The 23,027-nt window shown below is 33.2% G+C and overlaps 1 protein-coding gene across 5 annotated transcripts in view; it reads left to right on the top strand.

The window, feature by feature from the left end:
• The window catches only part of Robo1 (roundabout guidance receptor 1), a 1,045,885-nt gene that overhangs the window by 547,130 nt on the left and 475,728 nt on the right, over positions 1–23,027 (top strand). For 4 of the 5 annotated variants that reach the window (XM_058574582.1, XM_058574581.1, XM_058574578.1 and 1 more), the window contains exon 3: positions 14,820–14,903. The exons of the other annotated variant lie outside the window; for it this stretch is intronic. In XM_058574582.1, the coding sequence (XP_058430565.1) occupies positions 14,820–14,903 (84 nt within the window). The remainder of the gene's footprint in view (positions 1–14,819; positions 14,904–23,027) is intronic. 5 annotated transcript variants of the gene reach the window in all.

Raw genomic sequence — 23,027 nt, 5'->3', positions numbered from 1 at the left:
AGTAAAAAATCAATTATAAAAATTATATTTTTGGCTGGTAACATATCTGTATATTTCATACAATTCCAGAATGAATATACATATGTTCATAACATACACGCATATCCAAATACATACATATATTTATAGATCCATATCTCTATGTTCCTTATCTGACACCTACATTTTGTCCTAAAAATGCATAATAATAAACATATTTTTCTGCAATTATGTTCACAAAAATGATAAGAAATCAATATAGCTCATAGATTAATGGCCTCTATTTTTTTGGACTATTTCCTTTCTAAAAGTCTTCTTTGGTTTATTCTTCCCCATCCTTATTCCCGGGGGACCTACCTAATATTCTAAACATCCATTCCCAGACCCCTCTTGGAAGGTAAATAAGGACAGGTGGACCTTGGAAGTGGTGGTAGGAGCAATTCCCAGCTCTGTGACAGTATTGCCTTTGTTGATATAAGACTGCTTAAATCAACAAAGCAAATTATTTTATTTTATTTGACGTAAAGATTTGCTATTTCATCATTAGAGGTAGTGTATAAAAATCTCAGGCAATTTAATTAACTAGGCATTTTCTTCTTCATCTTTAATATGAATTCATCCATTTGAAGTATTTTCAAAGGTTGAGGAGATTGAGCAGAGCACATTACTTTTTCTTACCTATTAAATCTAATTGCATCATGTATAGAATTATCCCAATTTTTATCTCAGTCATTGTCCATATTACTCAGAGAACACTGGGAAGGTGATCATTTTATTTTATTTTAATTTCTTTAGTGTGCTTTATTTTATTTTATCAAGCCATGAGGGGAATAATGCCTATGTGACCTGAACTTTATCTCCCAAGCTGTCAGGGTTATTGAATAAAAGGTTGTGGTTTAAATTCTGTACAATCCACTGTCTGACCCCCATCAATATCCTTTCAATCTCTTTCACAGAAATTGATCAGGTCAGTTGGGCAACAATTTTTTTTCTTACATCATCTTTTATGGTAGTAGCTTGATAATCTACTTATTAGGACATAAGGTTTCTTATAAAATCTTATCACAAGATTTTCCTTGTTAAATATATTTATTTAAAATGGTCATGTTTAGTTTGATATTCTACTAATTCCTTGTAGTTTTATATTTTAAAAAATGGGATGAGCAATATATATAAATATATATAAAATATATATAGAATTATATATGTAATATATACAGAATTTTATATATATTATATAATAAGAATTTTATATTGATTCAATGCCTATTAATTCCATAAACCTAAAACTTCAAGATTATAAATGATTTTTTATCTATTTTTGAAAACTGCCTTTATAGGGAACTACCTATATTATCTGAATTAAATCTCCTTGTTATATGGGTAAATTTATATTTACCCATATACTTTAATAATTGATATTTTAAAACTTATTGACAACCTGTTGTTACAGCTTCATCATCACAAATAAACCAAATCCCCTTGATCATTTATAGCAATTGAATAGTAACTCATAATAGAAAGCATGTGGAAATATTGAGGATGCACAAAAGCAATAAGCTTTTCTGTAGAACATACAGAAAATCAGCAGTTTTGTTCAGGCCTCCATCTACAGTTAGAGACTAGGCTAGAATGCAAACCTTATGTTTGGGTAACATGATCCCAAGTGTGCTTCACTCTGTACTTCAGAACAATTAACATGTAGTATTTTTTTTTTCTATAAAAGATAGATTGTTACAGTAGTAACAGAATAAATTTCTACTGTGGTTTTCTTATCTTTGATTTTTATTGGTTGACTTTAGCTTGTCACTCTCAAAACAAAAATGGAACCAGAAAGGTTATTCTGCATTTTTTTTTGTTCTTAATTAGGTACTTTTTTCTTTTTAATGTAAGATGATAATAATAGGTATTGGAAAGCCTGTAAAATTTTGAACATCCTTTAAAACTAATTTTAACATTTTTCAAGAACTTACAAAGCTGCAATATTACATACCTTAATTTCAAATCAGGATCACATAGGGTCCTTTTATTAATATTTCATACACACTTATGAACAAAGGAAAGTGGAGAGGAAAAGGAAGGAAGGTAATAGGGAGGGAAGAGAAGACAGGAGAATGGGAGGAAGTGAGAGAAGAGGAGAGAAATAAAGAGTTCTCTGAGCTTCAACTTTAATTCTAATACCATGGAAATATTTCTTCAGTGTTAATACACACATGCCTTTTAAAATTTGATGGACTGATTATGAGACATTCTGAAAAACGATTTGGCAGTTTCTCAAAAAACTAATCAACTACCATATGCCCCAGCAATTGCACTCCTGGGCATTTATCCCAGAGAAATGAAAACATGTTTAACACTAAAACCTGTACACAAATGTTTATAGCAGATTTATTCATAATAGTCAAAAACTGGAAACAAACCCAGATATACCTCAAAAGATCAACCTACTGTAGTAAGTCCCTACCTGGGAAGACTACACAGCAATAAAAAGGAATGAACTCCAACCATGCAACAACCTGAAAGAATTTTCTTTATTCTCTTATGTGAAATGGTGTGCTATTATCATTTTTAAATGATCAGTCAACTCACTGCATTGTGTGTAATTACTTTGGCACATTTTTTTATTTTTTGTGTGTTTTCTCTTTCACTATCATGTTTTCTACCCAGTTGTCTGTGCCAGAAGTATGTACAATTAGAAGAGTTTCTTCTTAACTAGGAACCACTGAATCAAGCTATACTGTAAGCAACTTATAGTCAATGAAAGATTTATGGTTTTTGGCAGGTTTAGTTACCAGGTGTTAAGTTACCAGGTAATTTTTAGAATCATAAGTAAGCATTCATATATACATTCCAAATGTAAAGTTTTAATATTAACAAATACCTGATTTATCTAAGAAAATCTAAGTGTAAAGGTATACAAACTTAGATGTTTGGTTTATTTACATTAATTTACTGCTAATGCAAGTTTCACAACCCATTTGTTAAATAAAACCTGTCAATCTTAGGATCATTTCTGATTCCCCCTATAATGATTTAAAGGTTTATATTGAAGTCTTAAAACATATTCAAATGTTGAATATTTTAGACACAGAGATTTTTTTTTTCATTTTATTTTTCTCCAACCACAAAAGTTAAAAACATTTATTTATGATTTCTATAATATTTTCCTAAAATATTCATGCACAGTACCATTATTTTAGAAATATATAGAACTCAGCAGATTTTTATTCCATATCTATAAAAGTCAGTTCCCTTTCCCATTTTATAAGAATATGTGTTTCTTTAAAAATTCTGACCTCTATTAAAAAGTGGTCAAAAAGCCCAATAGAAACAGTATTAGTTACGGTATTAAGCTTTTCATCAATTCTTCATACATGTGCTGACCAAAATTATCTATGGACAAGCTGCATCATTGGAAACAAAATTTTATATTAGCTGGTCTGTCTAAGCTGTTTCCACTCTTAACATTTATAGGAAGTCAAAAATCAAGATGGAAATGGTCAAATGAGGCATTACTGCAGAGGCCCCTGAATCAGCATATTTCCATGTGTGCTAATAAGTGTACTATGAATTACATGAAATAGAAAAGATAAATTAATTGGTTCAGTAGCTTCCAATTTGAATGTGCAGTATAGTTTTTTGAAATTCATTCCTGCTTGTTAGGCCATGTTTTGTAATGAACATCTTCCTTCTGAACCAAGCACATAATCTCACCACATAAAAAGCCACCACTCACTTGACTCCTAGAAAAAGCAAAATCTACTGAGGACTTCCACCTATTGCATTTGAAACAGTTGAATGTTGACTGTCACTTATGCACGGACTTCCTTACCAGTCTGGTGTGTTGCTGCTCAGAAAATGTTTTCACATAATAAACTGTGCAAGAATTTGAATATGAGTGATGATATAACCAACCCAATATCTTTTAAGGTGTTTAGGTTGAGGGGGAGCTGTTTATTTTTCAAGATCCTCACTCTTTCCTCATACACATACATATCCAAATTCCCTTAAAAGCAGTCACTTGTATTGTCTTCAGTTTCACACATTTCCATTAATTTCCAGTGAGAATATCTCTTGTGGAAAAACAGTCCAAGTGAGACATATCATCTCACTGTAAAAGTACTTGTGAGAATAAAGGCTGCCAGATTTTCCCACTAAAACGATAAATTGATGTCTGAGAGTCAGTAGGGCAAAAAACAAAATAAATTAAATGTATGTAGGGACTGGGGCTATGGCTCAGCCATAGCACACTTGCCTGGCATTTATGAGGCACTGGGTTCGATTCTCAGCATACAAACAAAGGTCTATCAACAACTAAAAAAATTAAAAAATAATTAAATGGATAAGAGAATAAAAATAGCTTATGTGTTATATATATAGTGTGTAATTAGGATTAATAGTATCTCTGCTATTATGAATATGTGGAATACGTGTGTGTATGATTAATCAGACTGAATTAGTAAGGAAAGGGAATGCCTTTTTAAAATGCAACTTTAGAAATGTTAGAAGAAATGTGGGCTGGGGTTTTGGCTCAGTGGTAGAGTGTTTTGTCTAGTATGTGTGAGGCAATTCTCAGCACCACATATAAATAAATGAATAAAATAAAGGTCCATCAACATCTAAAAATTAAAATTAAAAAAAAAAAGTAGAAATGCCCAATGGGTTTGAGCTAAACCCACTGAAACAATAACGGGTGGAAGAATCAAGCACAAGCTAATTTGATCAACACTGAATTTGCTTCCCTGAAACCACTTGTGCCATGCCATTGCTACACAAAGCTCTCTCCTTTTAGGAGAAGAGGGGGAAGGGGAGAGGGAGGTGAAAACAACTGATGGTTAAAGAAAAAAAAGAGAGGAACCACGTTGCCACTCACTCACACTGGGGGGAAATCAATGGAGGTAGATGAATGGACACAAGCCTCACCCTCTCTCTGGTCCTTGATCCGACACAGCTAATCCCTGTGACCTTTAGGAAAGTTGAAGGAATAAAATGACCCCAATAATCAAAAGCACAATTAGAATGAAGAGTGCAAAACCGTGACTGTGGTTAGAAAAAGGCAGACAATGAAGAGACTGTAGAGGAAATTTGTCCCTTTAGCAGTTGAATGCATGCAGCCTTGGAGATGCTCTTAATGGTTGTGGAGGGATGGCAATCCTGACTCAGGGAGGGATGCTGGAGGGAGCGCAGGTGGAGACGAGGAATCCTTAGTTATCATTTGACTTGGGCCAAACTGACAGATGCTTCACACTCTCCCCATACCCCAGCGAGGCACCAAGTGCCACTTATGACCCTTCACACAAGAAGCAGAAAGTGGGTACAGGTTCAAACCTCAGTGGGCAAGGGAGGAATTTCAATATTAGGATTTTTTATTTTTCTCAATAGAATAAATTCATCTTTGTGAGCAGAAAACAGCTAGGCAAATTCTACAGTTCAAGGAGTCAGCCATAAGAACAACATGCTGTTTCCATGGAAATAACTCTTGAAAGATTCGGGAGGGTACAGCATGTAAATTGTGATGAAAAAACAATGTGGGGACAGAGGAAGCAGGCCAGACAGAAAAGAAAGTTTCAAAATCCATTTTTCCCTTGAATTTTAACAGATAGCTTGTTCACTTTTTCTCCAACAAAAACTCCAAATTGACACATTAAAATAGAAATAGAGTGATTCTTTTCATATTTCAGGAGGAAATATGTATGGTTTTAAAAATGATTAAATTATTCCTTTAAAAGTGATTTCCAACTTGGATTGATTATATTAGATTCCATTTACTGACTTTCTACTGGGTGTTCGGGACTATGATAAGATTTTTACAACACCTGCTTATTTAGTCCTCATAACTTTCCTGTGAAATAGTTACGACTATCCATTTATTTAATGGATGAAGAAGCTTATCTGAAGTCACAGGTTTAACTAGGGGCTCCTAAATACTGCTTAATAAATCATAGTATCTGCTTACTTGTAACAATTTCAAAATGCCAGGTAAATAACTTGATTTTTTTTCCCCCTGGGCTTGCTGGTACATGCCTATAATCCCAAAGGCTTGGGAGGCTGAGACAGGAGCATCAAAAATTCAAAGCCAGCTTAGTGAGGCCTTATTTATTTATTTATTTTCTGAATTCCAGACTTACTCATCAGGCTTTACACCCAGACTGCTACCTCTCCAAAAGGGGAATGATTTGATTTCTTCCTGTTTCTCCATCACCATATTATTGATTGAAAAAAGAAGCATTCTATTAATTTAGATATCACTACTGTGTCATTACTACCCCTTAAAATGCGAGATGTATTCTTTCTTACTAGAAGGCCATCTGGGACACCACCTGTTAACTAACTTCAAGCACCATTTAATTAGCCTGGGTTGAAGTTACCTTATGCTTTGACTGGAAGGGAGTGGAATGGTAGCAGATGCTGAACACAATAAAAGAAAAACCTTTGAATACCAGGGCAAAGTGGGTGGAGATAATAACAAAAAAGTCAGCAGACGGAGGGAGCCAGAAATACTAGTAAAATGGACCAGAAATTAACTCTTATAGATAAAGTCCAAGGCAGAAAATCCCTGAATGTTGAATAGAACCCCACCCAAGTTTCCTGTCACATCAGATGAAAGAGAGTTTTAAGTAAGTGTAGACCTCACCTGGACAATTGTCCTAGTTTCTAATTATTCAAGGATATAATAATCATCATTTATTATTTCCTTGGAAACCTCCTTGATGTTCTTATAGCAAATATTCAAACATCAAAGAATAAAAGTATGTTATCTGTTGAAGAATAATTTTTCAATTATTAAAAAGTTCTACCCTATGTTTCTTCTAGGAGAGATCTAGTAGAAATGATTTGTTTTAAATGATTTTAAAATTATGAGCATTTCTCCATCAATAGAATGATTTCCATTCAGAAGTTACTCTATCTTGTTTTGTCAAATTAAGTTGAATTTAAATGAATTAAAAGCTTCTTCCATTGCATTTGTATTCCTCTGAATCATAGATTTATCTACTAAAGCATTTACTTTCCTAACATTTCAGTAGTATACTTTATGTTAGTAGAATTGTTACACTCTCTTTGTTCGTCATGTTTTTTTTGCTTAAATATATGCCTGGTGTCTATTTAGTCAGATTTCATTAATCTGGTGTAGTTAGATGTACCCCAAAATTGGTTCAAACAAAACTGTACTTGAGAATTTTTGTGCAGTTGTTCTAACCACTTTTTTTTCAGAACTGTAATATTTTTGGAATTTCAGAAATAGGATGTAGCATCAGCAAACCAAATATCCATTCCAAATACGTGTCATAGAGCTTCAGTTTCAATGGCAACCTCTTAGAAAAATGCACCCCATTCATTCAAATCAGGAGATATATATTATATCATATCTATATATATAATATAATATAATATATATCTCCACAGGTCTATATCTGAAAATAAATCAGTGTTTTTACTCACCTGTAGGTAAAAACAATTTAGCTACCTGGCAATATTTAAATGCTTTCATGTTTACTAATATGACAAAATTTTCAGTTTTATTTGTTTATTACATATTTGTTTCTTACATATTATTTTATATCCAGTTTGTCAGTCATAGTCTTTTAATATGCAAGTAGAAAACTGCAGTAAAATCCCCACTGGAATTAAGTTGAACAATACTCTATTTTCAAGAATATGCATCTAAAGCTGGGCACAGTGGTGCACACCTGTAATCCCAGCAACTGGGGCAGGAGGATCGCGAGTTCAGCAAAAACGAGGCGCTAAGCAACTTAGTGAGACCCTGTCTCTAAAACATAAAATATAAAATAGGACTGGGGATGTGGCTCAGTGGTCAGATGCCCCTGAGTTCAATCCCTGGTACTCACCCCCCCCAAAAAAAAATATGTGAATATGCATCTAGCAGTGTGGGGGAGCAAGAAAGATGATATTCTGTCAAAAATAGTAATTCCCCATAATGCAGTTATGAATTTGATTTACAGTGACTATAATATTTTAGGTAAACAAGCAAAGAACAATGTTCCCAATAAGGAAATAATTCATATTCATTTATTAAGAAAAGTTACCTCCATCACAAACTCTGACTCTAGCAAAATAACATCAATTACCTTCTTTGTTCTTAAACACCATTCTAAGTTCAAGAACTAATCCCAAAAGATGCATCTTTGTCATTGGATAATAATTTTTAATAACTGTCAAAACAGAATCAACATATCTTGATTTTTATCTACAGAATACTTTAATCCCTAAATCAACGTATTTTAAAACACTGTAAACAAAGCCTTATGTTTTGTAATGTCCTTTGAATAATATTATATTGTGTGCTTCTTGATTAAACACAAGTGACTACCTCATTAAATACTTCATTTTATCTTGTCTCTAAAAGGAGACAGAAAGAAGCCCTAGCGATATGCTTAACAGAGCTGAGAAACAGATTTGTGAAGTTATCCAATCTTATCATTCAGAGACTGGAAAAGAATCTCTAACCTGGTGCCCAATTGTTTAGATGCTATTGAAATACCATCTAGTTCCTTAGAATGAGCCTGATGAGTGTTGGAGCCATGGGAATGTAGCACAGAGTCAAGCTTGGGAGTTAAGAATCCTCTGGAATCAAATTTCAAATCCACACTTTATCTTTGTGTGACCGAGGCCGGAGAACTTTTCTGAGCTGTAGTTTCAGATTCTCAAAAATGGAATCTAATGAGAGTCATGATGATAATGGTGATGATGGCTGTGCTCCTACTAGAACTATAAAAATTATGCAGGAATCTACGTTGAATGGTATTGATAGGTTACCTTCAATAAATTTTAAAATTATATAAATGTTATTTGTGACTGTAGTCAGTACAGTTTTTACCTCTTTTTCCTCATATTTGACTCATTTAATTATTTAATCACCTAATGCAGAAAATGAGAAAAAGCAGTGACATGAATTTTGAGATCATTGTAGCAAACCTGTTGTTTTCTATAATACAAAATTGGTATCTCATATCATAGGTTGAAATGGGCTACTCTATCATGAAGATTATTTTACAACAAAACTTCTCGGAGTTCTTTTCCTCTATCATATTAAAAGATGAAATTTTCAATTTTTGAAAGAAAAATCGGTCCCTAATTTTATTTAGACCCATATTTTACATCAATTTTTACACTTTGTTTTATTTGATCTAAACACGTTTTTCTAACAATCATTATCCATGTGGATCATTATAACCAAGGTTCTTCAATTTTTGAAAGATAATGGTAAAATTAGAGCTGGTTGTAACACATTTTCTGTTACAGTAATTCCTCTTTAATGAAATAGTTTCTTTGATACTTTGTAGCACAATATTTTATCTTGATACATATTCTATTTAATGTTCTATAGTATGTATATTTCAGCAAAATTGTCTGTCTTATTAGTGAATTTTTAAAATTGCTTCATTCTTAGAATTTTTAAAAATAAGTAATACAAGCAACTATTATTTTTTTCTTTCTGTTTCTTTAACATAAGTCAAATATCTCCCCTTAGTTTTACTTCAGAAGACTCAGGCAAATAATAATGTACAGTCAATAATTCTTTTGACCAGAGCAAAAGTTTGTATTTAATTTTGATTTGCTCTTATAGAATTCTAATGCAGATTTCAACCTCACATAATTTTTTGCACTTAATTTCATAATTCACTGCCTAGGTTTCTAATTAAATGCTCTCAGTACCCCCATTTAAAGGACTCATTCCCTGCATTCCTCTTGATTAGTAGGAAGGAATCAATGAGAATTGATCCAATTTGTAGAACACAATTCTCATATTGATAGTAGTTTATATTCATTTGCTTTTCCCTAATCTTTTATTAATGGTCATCTTCAAAATGTCAATTAATGCCAAAGCTTTGCACAGTGATAATGCAAATCTATAAAGAAACCAGCTTGACACTTTATAGTAGGGCAAAAGAAAGACTTTCATGTTTAATGTATAACTGAATATGACAGAAAGGAAGGGCAAGTTTGAATATCCTTATGTTTTGGAGCTGTGAATTACAACTAAAACTTAAAAAATAAATACATAAAACTCATAATTTAAACCACAGATCTTCTCTTAGGCCTCTATATTCCCACAATAGAACTCTGTTCACTATGGTGTAATGAACAATTTATAGACATATATGTTGAAGACTATTTTGCATGAGTCTTTGCAATATTAAAAAATATATATTAGCTGTTTTATCCATATCACCAGAGGAGAGCATCACTGTAAGAATTTTCTACTGCACATTGTGGAGACCACTCGGTCTTCATGCACCATCATTTAAACTTGAGTGCTCTTCCTATTAGACTAGGTCATTATTAATACAATGCCATATTTGCTTTACTTCCTTCTTGCAAGATATTTTTTCTTAATCATTTGAAGGTAAGTTAAAATATAATGACATCTCACCTCTTAACTATACTCTATGTGTATTCTAAAAGCTAAGGGCACTTTTATTCATAAACTTTAAGCTGGGTCTTAATTCTCAATTGAATTGAGGATGAACGCTGTTTTTAGGAAGGTATCAGGCTTGTTCTTGCACTCTTAATTACCCACTATTATGATACTAAGTTTGATCATCCCTCCATTTCAAAAGTATATTTTTTCCTTTGCCATTAGCAAATAATCTCTGGACTGATACTTTGGCATGGTGAAATATTCAGGGATAGGTCTCCATTCCCTTTTGTAGTTTTTGCTTTATCTGTGGGAGACTGTATATATTGTATAACTTATATGATGTAAATAATATATTATAAAGCTACATACGTGTATTTTTTGTATTTTTAATTGATTATTTTTTAATTAATTTTTTAATTGATTCAGATTTCGAGTCCATCCTTTAAGTAAAATTCCCTGGTTTGCCCTCTCTTCATGAATGCATTTATAATGTTAGGTCAGTGTTAGGTGGATAGATGTAGAAGTGAGAAGTAAACAGAATATCTGACTCTGGGGAATCTAATGGTGACACTATTGCCATACATATGTGTGTATATATAATTATATATATTATATTTATAGACATATATAATATATGTGTGTACATTTATATAATCTGATACAATGCTAGTTTAAGTATGGTATACAGCCCCCACCAAAATAAATAAATAAATAACAAAATCTTTATGAATAATAAATCTATAAGTCAAAGTTTGAATTTCATTCCAGATACTAATCTTTCACTGAATTGTAAAATATTAAAAATATTTTGCTTATCCATGTAAAATATATAACTTGAGTAAGGAATACAGAAAAGGCGTAGATTGAAGGAGAAGTGACACATTTAGCATCAGTATTGGGACAGATGAGGTTTCTTGCAGCTTACACACACTTGAACTGTCAGTGGAGGTAATATCAGCTGTTGGTAGAACATCCAATTGAGCAATGTGGAAGTTGCTTCATCTTATTAAAAAAAAACTTGAATCTGTTAGTCCAGATAAAGATATCTCTACACTATAGAGAGTACATTGTAAAGAAAGGAAGACATCAGGAATCTTATAAAAGAAACACAAGCATTTAAGGAATTTTGTTGGGAACAAAAGCAAGTCATTAGTTGAATCACTGGTTCTATATGACCCCACGGGTCAGAATTAGAGTCAAAGAATTGAAAATATGAAAAATGGATTTTTTTAAACCAAACATAAAAACAGGACTTAATTGTAAAATTGAAGTTGGTAATTCTGAAAAGCAGTGAAGTCCAAATGGTTCTGCAAGAGCCTATCTGGTGGAAAATTGTTATATGAGTCTCCATCTGATGAATTTCCAACCTTGCATGTCTATGAATTTTATGATTCACAATTTCGCTTTTATATTTTAAAAATACTTTGTATATTTTTATGGATACTGGGAAGACAGCGAGTACAACAACAGTTCAGTTTATTTATAGCCATTTCTTTTTCCACAGAGTATGATACTGGTGCAGAAAATTCAAGTTTTGTATTTTTTAATTGATTCAGATTTCGAGTCCATCCTTTAAGTAAAATTTCCTGGTTTGCTCTCTCTTCATGAATGCCTTTTAGTGTTAGGTCAGTGTTAGGAGGATAGATGTAGAAGTGAGAAGTAAATAGAGTATCTGACTCTGGGGAATCTAATGGTGACACTATTGCCATAAAACCCAGCACCTATAGTGCCAAAGCATTTCTAGATGGGATGGTGGCTTTTATCATTTGCAGCTGTATCACTTCAATTCAGGCATCCATGACCCTAAATTCAGGGGTGGGGTACAACCAGACCTCCTTCAAATATGGGAAAACAAAATAATCTCTTGCCTCATTATCTTCTAGTCCATGGTTTGCATAATCAATACAATTTAACAAAAATGTTAAGTAAATATCTTTTGGACTCTGAATTAGTCCTACAGTTCACAGGCAGTGTTCAAGTGGCTATTTCATGTTATCATTGTCTTTTGATAGGAAGTTAGGAGAAGGAAAAAAAAAATTAGTGAAGTTAGTAAAAATAGTACCTTTTGTTTCCTTTAGGTCTCCCATATCATTAATTAAAGGCAGGACTAGGTCGACAGCATGTGCTTTATAGATATGGTAAAATTCATTGATTAATGCAAAGTGTATTCTTTTCTGAGCCTAAAAGGGGGCCAGAAGGATGGTGGGAGGAAACAAGAGAGCAAATTTATAAACCACTTAGAGTTAGGTGAAAAAAATCTCATTTAAACAGTTTAGGCATCTCTCTTCAAATGACAGTAAACTCACTTTCCTCGTATCTGTTGCTTTATTATGAAACCCTCATTTTCAGGAAAGGTGCAATAGCAAAAGGGCTACAGACTGCATCCCAAGATCTCATAATATTGTGTGAACAAGCTAATTTAGTTCATGATATGGATTTGGATGAATCTTCATGGCATTTTTAACAGAGTGATTAAAAATGTGTGTGGCTACATTAAATAAACTACACCTTCATAAATGAAAAACAGGATTCTTTGAAAATCTGCATTAGTACTAAAAATAATTAATCCATAAAATGAAACACATTGCATTGTTTAAAGCAAACATGTGAGGCAGCAAGAATTGCCCCTTTTCTTAAAAGCCTTTCAATATATTTAAACAAATAACTTCGGTTTATGTCTATCAACCTCTTTTATTTGGTTTGCCTCAGTAGCAAAGTTTCTTAGTTTGTGGCCGAACATTGTGGTAACTAATATGTCTCACATTACACAAAAAAGGCCAGCTTCCCACTCCCTCTAATGGACACAACTTAAAACTCTGACTTAAGCAACTTACATAGGATAAGTGATCAGGCTAGCAGGAGAGTGGACACCTGCACTGCCTTGCCAGTTCCAAAGTCGATTTTAAGGGTAAACATGACAAAGCCATCAGTGGAGAGGCAAGGATAAATAAAGCAAGGATGGGCATTTTTTCCCCTTTTGTCTGCATGGATCTCAGGCCTCCCCTCCCACACACTTTATCCACATCAGTTTTATTATGACACTTGGGGTAGGGAGGAGGGAGAACACGGAGATTAGATGCATATGCTACATGCAAAACTCACAAACACAGACAGACTCAGGTTTAAATGTTCTTTTAAAAATTCCTAAATCACTCCTGAATAACAGTGTCTGAGACAAAATGTGTCGACCTAGCTAAAAACAAGCAGAGACACAAAATTAATGATGCCTGTGATGCTCCTAGAGAGGTATTACCTGCAGGTCCTCACTGCCTCATTCATAAGTGACAAGCTTTCTTCTCCAGTAAACAGCTGTGCTTCCTCCCTGCTCAGACAGAGAAAGCCTCTGTAGATGGCTGTTTAAGGTGATAAAAAGCCTGCAGAACATTACAACTTGAATGACCTATGACTCTTCTGTTATTCAATTTAGGGAGGTACACACTTGGTTTTTATTGTGTCTGTGGTCTGCTTATCAGCAGTGGAGCCATAGATTCTACTCATATTTATCTAACACACATAGGTATGACACATACAGTGATTGAACACAAGCAAAATTTAGCAGTGGGGTCACTGGGCTACTGTAAACATACATCTGCTGCACCTCAGCTTTCTTATATTGAACTTGAGGGCTGTGCTTAGCCTCGTCTCTAAAATCTTACATAGGAAAACAGATGTGCAACTTCAAATGTTTAACAAAAAGCATTTTTGATCTGAGAAAAATAAGATGAAGGAAAATGCTTACGTGGAAGCTTGTAACCTAGAATCTCAAGGAATTTGGAATGCTTTTAAATATTCAAAGCACAATATCCTAAGTGAGATGCTGTTTTATTCTTGCATTCAATTCAGCCAATTTTTTTTCAGCCCTTTAGATGGGAAGTTGCTGTTTCAAAGATGTGATGTCGCATCACTTTCTTCACTGTTTCTCAGAAAAAGTAGGACATTTTTACCATCCTCTCCCTTCCTTGAGAAGACCCTATTTTTCCCCCCTCTCTCCCTCTCTCATATGAGGTACAGTCCCTGGAGTCTGTAATTGCCAGGAGATGAAGCGATGATGGGGAGTGATCACAGTCAATAGCTTTGATTAACAATAAGGTAGAAAATTAGCAATGCTAGCATTCAGCCACCCTGCCCTCTCCCTCCTCCATATGCTCGCTCAGTCCTGCTGGCGGCCTCACAGAGGGCAGTCGGGCCCTTTGCCTGCTTTGAAGTGCAGCAAAGGTGCAGGCAGAGCAGAGAATTAGGGAAATTAAGGGGAAGAAGTAGAAACTGTAAACCATGATGCTGAGACCTTCACAGGGCTTAGTGTGCCGCAGGAGGGGCGAGGATGAAGTGTGCTGTGTGTTGTCCTTGTGTGTTTTTCTGTCACATGTGGATTTACTTGTGTCTGGACATGCTGTGATCGAAATGGCAACTACTGTTACTACTGTGACCCCATCAGCAGCTCTGGTGTTGTTTCCGACAGACCCTGAAGACCTAGAGAGGGGGACCGACCAAGGGACGCCAATCCCCACCTCTGATAAGGATGACAATTCGCTGGGCTACACAGGTAGAGTGTCTCTTTCCCCAATACTAACTTCCTTCTGAAATGCCTCCACCTCCATCAATCATCAACCACCTGTGTAAAATTAGTTAATCCTCCCTGTTTCCAGCTAACAACCACAACTTCTTTTCCTCATTGTCCAGACTTCTTTCTATAGCTGGGAGTTCTTATTTGAAAAGTAAATACTTTGGGGAACAGAAATTTAACAGGAAAACTGCATTGTTTGTCTATTTTGAATCTAAAAGGAAGTTTATCAACCTGAAACCTTAATATTAATTACGTATTTAGAAGGATAATTTTTTAGAGATTTAATATTTTGACTAAATTGCTATCAGAAAGAAATAAAAGACTAGCTTCAAGTAATTGGTTTTAAAATTATCTTCATTGTTTTCTGTTACACTTGTAGACTTACAAGCAACAGAAAGTAAACTCATAATAAGAATGATACAATTTATAATTACCAGCTTATATCTCAGGATATTGTTTGCATGACTCATTGTTATCCATCAATCACTTCTGAAGAAGATGCATGTGTATACTAGCATCAAAGTAACAAATTCATTGAATGCCTTGGAAATGATTTATATATAAATGTCTAAGAATGATCTGCCTGGAATTTGTCAATGTTTCCTGCAGAATTTCTAAGTCTAGTTCTAAATACATTTGCAGAGGTTACACATCTAACTCTGAGTTAATTTCATTAAAACTTTAAGTAAGGATAAAGAATAAAAGACATCACTTAAAATCCATTGAATTAGATCATGATGTGATAGTAGGCTTGTGTAATAGCAGCTATTTATTATGTCCTTTTCATTAGTCCTTGTTAACACCGTTGTCCATAGATTTTGCCAGGTTGTAGGATATGGATAGGTTATGTATGTGTGAGATGGGGTAGTTGGAGTGACACATAATGGAAACCTCTTCCCTGTCATTACAATTGTACAAACAGTGGACACATTTCACTTTGGTATAAAATAATTAGCTAATACTTCACTCTAGAAGAATCCTTACTGTTTCCACAGAAATATTACTCTTCAATTTTTCTCCAATTTTGAGTTTTAAACACCAGGAATAAGTACTACAATTAATACTACCTTGATAAACAACTTTAATACTTATTATATTTCTAAACTTCTGTACATAGCCCATTCTCAATTTTCACTCATCTTTCAAATCAAAGTTTATTGGAATGAGATGATAAGCAAGTTATATGACACTTTTCCAGAAACTTAGCTAGAAAAAGTTAATACCATCCTTAAGACCATTTGTACCAAAGAAGTTCATGTTTACAAAAGGAGGACTCCAAGGTAGTGTTTTTTCCTAGGGTGTCCTCATTTGCCAATGCATGTTGGTTCTGTTCCCTGTGCTCACCCTCTCTAACAAACTGCATTGTTTAGAGACACTCATGGGATTTGTTTTTGTCTTTTGTAGATTTCCTGAAAATTATATACAACCAGTGCATAAGTCATGTTGGAGCATTGAATTAAGAGAACTTAAGTAGTAATGCATTAAAGACCAAATGTTGTCTTTAAAATTTTTTTCATTTCTATTCATTTTTTTCTTCCTTGGGTTAAACAGTATTCAGATTTCTGCTATTAAACATATCATTAGATTAATTAATGTGAGGCAATAAACTTATAAATTTATCTTTGTATTCTACAAGGGAACTAATTAAAGCAATCTACTTCATTGAAAGTGATTGGAAAATAATCTGAATAATCTTGTTCCTGAGACCATTTTTAATTATCTAGTATTAAGAAAAGTTTACTCTGATATTTTGTTTCAGCAAATTCTTGATTTTTCAGAAACCTTTTTTCTACTCTGTGAATTAAATACCCCATTTTATCTCTTTTATTTGAACATTGAGAATTTTTTAACCAACTAAAACTTCCATGGGCAATAAGAAAACCAAGTAGAAAGATATTTTGACTCCTTGATAACCATTATAAAGCTTTCAGTTGGCTCCAAAGTTGAAGTAATAGTTCAAAGTATTACTTGAAATTGCCTACAGATTTCCTTTCCTTTTGTGTGTATTTGTGCATGTGGGATATGTGAGTGTGTGTGTGTGTGTGTGTGTGTGGATTCCCTTTATTAGGTTCTCAGATAATTGAGCTGATAGAATATGCTAGAGAAGATACAGTTCAGAGGGAGGCAAGATGGCCTATATATGTTCAGGAACATTTCTACATATTTAATGTTAAGTCATCTATATATCAGCACACCTAGGTTATAGTAATCCTCGATAAACTTGAAAGAAATTTGACATATATATTGAGTAACATAAAAAAATTCACAAAGCCATGGTCAAATAAGTCACTGATATGAGTTAGTTAAAAGACAAATTTCTGTGAAAGGTAACAAGTGAGTATATCAAGTATTGTTTGTGGAGTCTATGTTGTTCTGCACAGTATTTCAAAATGACTATGAATCATACTGTATATCAGATGTTTATTTCTTAGTTCATCTTGCTTTACTTCACTGAGGGGACATCTGAGGATTTTCTCCCTTCCTCTAACATTATACTACATGTATAAATGTGTATATAAATATTATGTGCATAATATATATTCTTATACACATTTTTTAAAAGAATCTACACAATTCTGGAAAACATTTTTGGGAGAGCATGACACAGCTCTCCAAATGAAATCATATGTGGCTAAAATTTCCATTCTTTATGTTTTTTCAAACACTAAAAAGAGTATAATTTCCACAGCAAGCTAATTTGTCACTATAACACCTGCTCTGATACTGAAACCTTTTGGGACTATCACTATCAAATTGACCCATGCTAGAATCCATGTCATACACATGCATTTATGTTTTTATTAATGATCTAGTTGACAAATGATAATATCTCATAATAGTTGCTGCTTATACAATATACCATGCTTATCTAAATTGTACAGATAATTTAACTGAGACACTTAGGAAAAGATGGTAATATGGAATTTCAAGGAAGAGACATGTATTGATTCCTTTTCTCTTTATTATCTCGAGATACCATGCTATAAAACCGTATAAGGGTTTAAAATATTTTTCACTCTTACTAATCAATAAATGCAAAGTGATTTCTAAGGTGGCACTGTGGTGTGTTATTAAAGGGGACTTGTGCATTATTTATCATGAAATAGCCCATTTCCTGTTTAACCAAGCATGGCATAAATATTGGGGGTTATTTAACAGTTCACAGAATATAGTCTTTGTCACAGGAACAAGTAAGATGGGGTTTCATATCAGTACTTTATGAGGTCAGACACACAGCCCAAAGAGGTTGAATATGTGATAATCAATGATTTTTTAAAAGAACCTCTGGAAAGAGCACATTGTTTATTGACTATTGGAAGTTCATATATATTTTTTACAGATATGAAAAAAATAATTAGAATATCTAAGAATAAATTTCTGAAATACACACATAATCCATGTGAGATTTACATATATATGTGAAATTTTTAGTCAATCACACAAGTTTATCAGTAAGGAAACATTCAGAGAATAAGTAGGAGAAAATAATATCCTAGGAACAGTCTCAATCTTTTAGAGAGCAGTAATTAGGAAAGAAATCTAACTTATCCATTTTTCTCCATATCAAAACATGTATGTAAATTTGATTTGTGATGTCCCAATTATATTCTCTGTCCTCATTCCAACATACTGAAACTAAGATAATGTCCCCCATCTCCATAGGTCTGTTTTACTGATTAACTTCCTGCACTTACAGAAGCATGTTGTAAGAAAAGCTAAATGCACATTTTAAATCTTCAAACTAAAAATTATCAGTTATGTCATTATCACTTCAAGTAAAATCTAGCCTCAGAATGTCAGTAATTTCAAATGGGACTGTTGCAGGCGCCCAAGCCACCAACATTACCTCCATATAGAGTTTGCTCATAATTCTGTTTAGAAGAAAAAACATTGTCATCTTATAAAGGAAAAAAAAATATGTATCCTTGGCAAATTATTATGTTTGCCCATATGAACACAAATCACAATCCCAAAACCATATTTTGGAACTTAATGAGTAACTATTAAGTGATGATTGTGTTGATGCTTTCTGTTTCCCTACATTCTTAATGGAATTCATGATTGCATTTTTTAAACTTTCTAAATTTTTTCTCTTATCCCAGTAACATTAATCTGAGATTTTTCTCTGACATCTTCATAAAACCAGCCACAGTTTTATTCCAAACTGACCTGAGATTCCTTATGTTACTCTTTTATATTGGATCTATTTCCTGCATCTCATTTTTTCTTCCTTCCTAGTTTTCCCTTTATTAACAGAAGCCTACTCTCCAAAGAGTACATCCTGGTAACATTTTGAAAACATCAAAAGCAAAGGAGTTTTACAAGGATGTACTCTGTGATGGATGGTTTGCCCAGGTTTGCTTGGTTTTTGTTTTTTGTTTTTTGTTTATTTGTTTTTTTGTTTTGTTTTGTTTTTTATTTGTTTTATTTGGTTATGCTGAGCCCTAGATGGGCTGCTTCATGGAACACTATTTACTTCAGTTATGGGAAGTTTTCTCAAATTAGCTTTACAACTTTTAAAATTTTTATATGTTCTGTTCCCCTTTGTAATGGCTGTTAACCAGACAGTGGAGCTGTTAAATTAATCTTTTAAGGCTGAGGAGGTAGTTCAGTGCTAAAACAATTGACTTACATGTGCAAGGCCCAGGGTTCAATCCCCACTACCAAAAAAGAAAAAGAAAAATAGATTAATCCATTAAGTCTTTTCTCTTCCCCCGCCCAAATTTATAATTTTTTCCAGTTTTCAAGGAAATATTCTTTATATTTATTGTCCACCAGTAGTTTTAGCAATTTTTTGTATTTATCATATGTTAAACTTTTGAGAGGTCTTTCTTAAACTATGATGTCCAAAGAGCCTTCCTGAGTTTCCCATAAAAACAGATTTCAAGTTAATTTTTCTGACTCAACTGCTTTTCTACTATTCCTCTGCAACTTCCAATATATGGATAAAGTATTACAAATCTCCTCAAAATTCATGATTTTAAGGTGAGGAAACTGAGACCTTTAAAGTTATCACAATTTAATTAAGACATTTAGCAAATAATAATAATAATAATAATAATAATAATTAGAATCAGGTCTCCCAGATCCAAATTTTAATGTCATTTTTTGACTTAAAATATCTAACAAAATGGAAAAAAAATTAGAACACAGGAAAATAAATTACAGAATAAAATAAAATAAGCAGTATATTTTAATGTTTCCATATTTTAAATACATTTTATTTGGCTCTAGAAAATACTGTACTAATTTACAAGTTCATATAAAATCCCTCTCTTACTCATTATGAAATATATGGATAGTTATTTTATTCGTGTACTTAAAATTTCACATATTAAGTACTTAACTGTTCTGGGTTGAGAATTATTCTAGGCATGTGGAGACATATAACATAAAATCTATTAAGATCAAAACTTGGTCTTTTTTGGTTGATCAAATCTGGTGGCTTTATCATTAGCTTGCTCTACCTATGCTTGTGGATCATTAATTTATAATAGAAAATTAATAAATATTTCTTAAACAATTAAAAATCAAACCATCTCTGCTTGCTCTAGATACATAACAGGAATAAAATCACCATCTTATATAAATTTAACCTCTGATAGTGCAGGGAAAGAAACTTTTTTTTTCACAGTTATAATGCCTTCAAATTTGTGATTTTGGGGGGATGACCTCAATTATTAAGCAGTTCTGTCAATTCTCTGAAAATATGATAGTGGGCAAGTGAGACAAAGAATAAGATCAAGGGTTAAGTTCATGTCTCATACTTCAGAAGTCTTTCCCCTTCAATTAATAGAAAAAGGAAAATGGTTTCATTTTCAGAATAACTGACCACAGTTATTAGACATGCTTGTCTTCCTGAAGCCTGCAAGACACAGGACACAGACACTGCAACTAACTTGAGCATGAGAAGATAAAACAAGGGCTTGGGATGTGGCTCAGTGATACAGCACTTGCCTAGCATGCCTGAGGCCCTGGGTTCCATCCATAACACTGCAAAAACAAGTAAATTAAACTTCAAAAACAATAGTGTTCTATGAAGCACAGTCTAAAGCAGTTTATCATAATCACTTCTTAATTTTAAAGTAAATTATGTATTGTTCTCACATTCATTAACATTAGTTGTAAGTCTAGTTTTTTCTAATCAATTTGGAGATTAAAATAATTTCAAACCAGAGGTAAACAAATAAACATATATATGTTTATATTTATGTATTTATAACTAGTATTGGATAATATTTTCAGTGGTGAAAACTTGGCAGTTGAACATTTTATAATTCCATAGCAGGGAGAAGGATAAGCACAGAGTCTAAGCTTAAATAAAATGGCAAAATCTTGATTTTGATAGGAAAACTGTGTATAATTACTAATGATGAATAGTTTTATTTGAACTTTTGAAAGACTACTTTCAATTTTTGAAATACATCCAAAAGTTACAAATTTTAGGAATATGTAGGTAAGTAAACATCTTCAGAAACAAAGTTTGCAGGCATTCATTATGCTAATAACCTTGAGATACAATACCTATACAGATACAGAATTCAGATTAAAAGGTTTGTTAAGAAATGTTAAAAAAAAAAAAACAATGCTTGCATTATAGCAACTACAGTCAAATACTTGGCCATATTTTTGGATAATTCAGTAAGAATCTTTATTTACTCAAAAGTTTAGGCAAGGATATTAATATTTTAGCTGAACTATTCTTCATTTTGACTGCAGAGGCCTGGCTTTGGAAATGACTTCCTCTCACCTAGAGAGACATACCAGGCTTAAAGGCTTCTAAACAGCAAGTATCAGCAGTGTTGCTAACCTTCCAGTCAGTACATAGCCATGGGTAATGTCTAATCTCTGCATTTCTTTAGATTCTTATATAGTCTGATACAAACTGTCCTCTTCCTTTTTTATTTTAGTTTTCCAGTTCATAAAAAAACTAATATTTGGCAGAACACTAATTTTTTTTGGAAACCTAAAAGAGAATTAACTAACCCTTTTTAATCTCTTTTATTTATTTATTTGTTTGTTTTATTGTTTTACTTTTGGTACTGAGGATTGAACCCAGGGACACTTTATATCCATAGTTCTTTTTATTTTCTGAGTCACTCAGACTCCTGAAGCTAAGAGGTACACATTCTTGACAGTCTTCCACGATTACAGCAGCAAGAGAAATAGTCATAAATCTGCTTTAAAGACTTTTGCACATAAGTAACTTCTGTTCTTTTATCTATAAAGTTATATAGACATTCCTAACTTCAACAGAGTGAGGAAGTACTATGCTATGGCTCTTGGAGGAGGGAGAATTAGAAATATTTGGTGAACAGCACAAATCACTACAAGACTAACAATGTATAATACCAGATGTTTGTCATTGACTCAGAACATTAACTCAGCCTTACAGCACCTAGACAGTGGCATAACTGAATACACTGAATATTCAGTTGGTCATTCCACTCACAGCAGCCTACATTAAGCTTTTACTTCTATTACTTGCTGAAAAAAAAATAATTGGTCCAGAAACAATGCTGTATATGACAACCTGATATTCAACGGGGTACTTAACAAATGTACAGATGGTAGGGTCTTGCAAAAGTAAGGTGGGGAAGGAAAGAACATTCATTCACAGAACATCTGTTCTCATGAGCACAGAAATCTCTTCTCCCTCCACCAAGATGAAAGAGTTCCATGTAATTATCCAAAGTGACTGGAGAAATACCATGTACTATTATACCTTATTAATGGCTCAAAATGAACCTGTGTTATGGATAGTCTGGATTCTCAATAGCATGGATACCCATTCAGGTATTTTAAAGCTATTACTATGTCATTAATCCAACGCATAATCCACATCCCTGCTACCAAGGACGCATCATTTGTGATCAAATTATATAATCAGGGAATGGTGAAGGAAGAAACTGAATAATGTCTAAGTCATTATTGCCACCTCTTTGTAAAATTCTACAATGTAAGTTCCTGTGTGTTAACACATGACACTAATACACTTATATTTTGAAATTATCTCAAAGGGTCCATCTTGTATCTCTTGTCCAGATTTTCTTTTCATGAATTCTTTGAAGTCTCTTTCCCACACCCCGAATACCTATCCAG

Source organism: Marmota monax, unplaced genomic scaffold (genome assembly GCF_021218885.2).
Source record: "Marmota monax isolate L192 unplaced genomic scaffold, Marmota_monax_Labrador192_F-V1.1 WCK01_AAM20220418_F8-fsc00016, whole genome shotgun sequence".
NCBI classification, from domain to species: domain Eukaryota; kingdom Metazoa; phylum Chordata; class Mammalia; order Rodentia; family Sciuridae; genus Marmota; species Marmota monax.
This window is presented reverse-complemented; position numbering and strand designations above follow the sequence as displayed.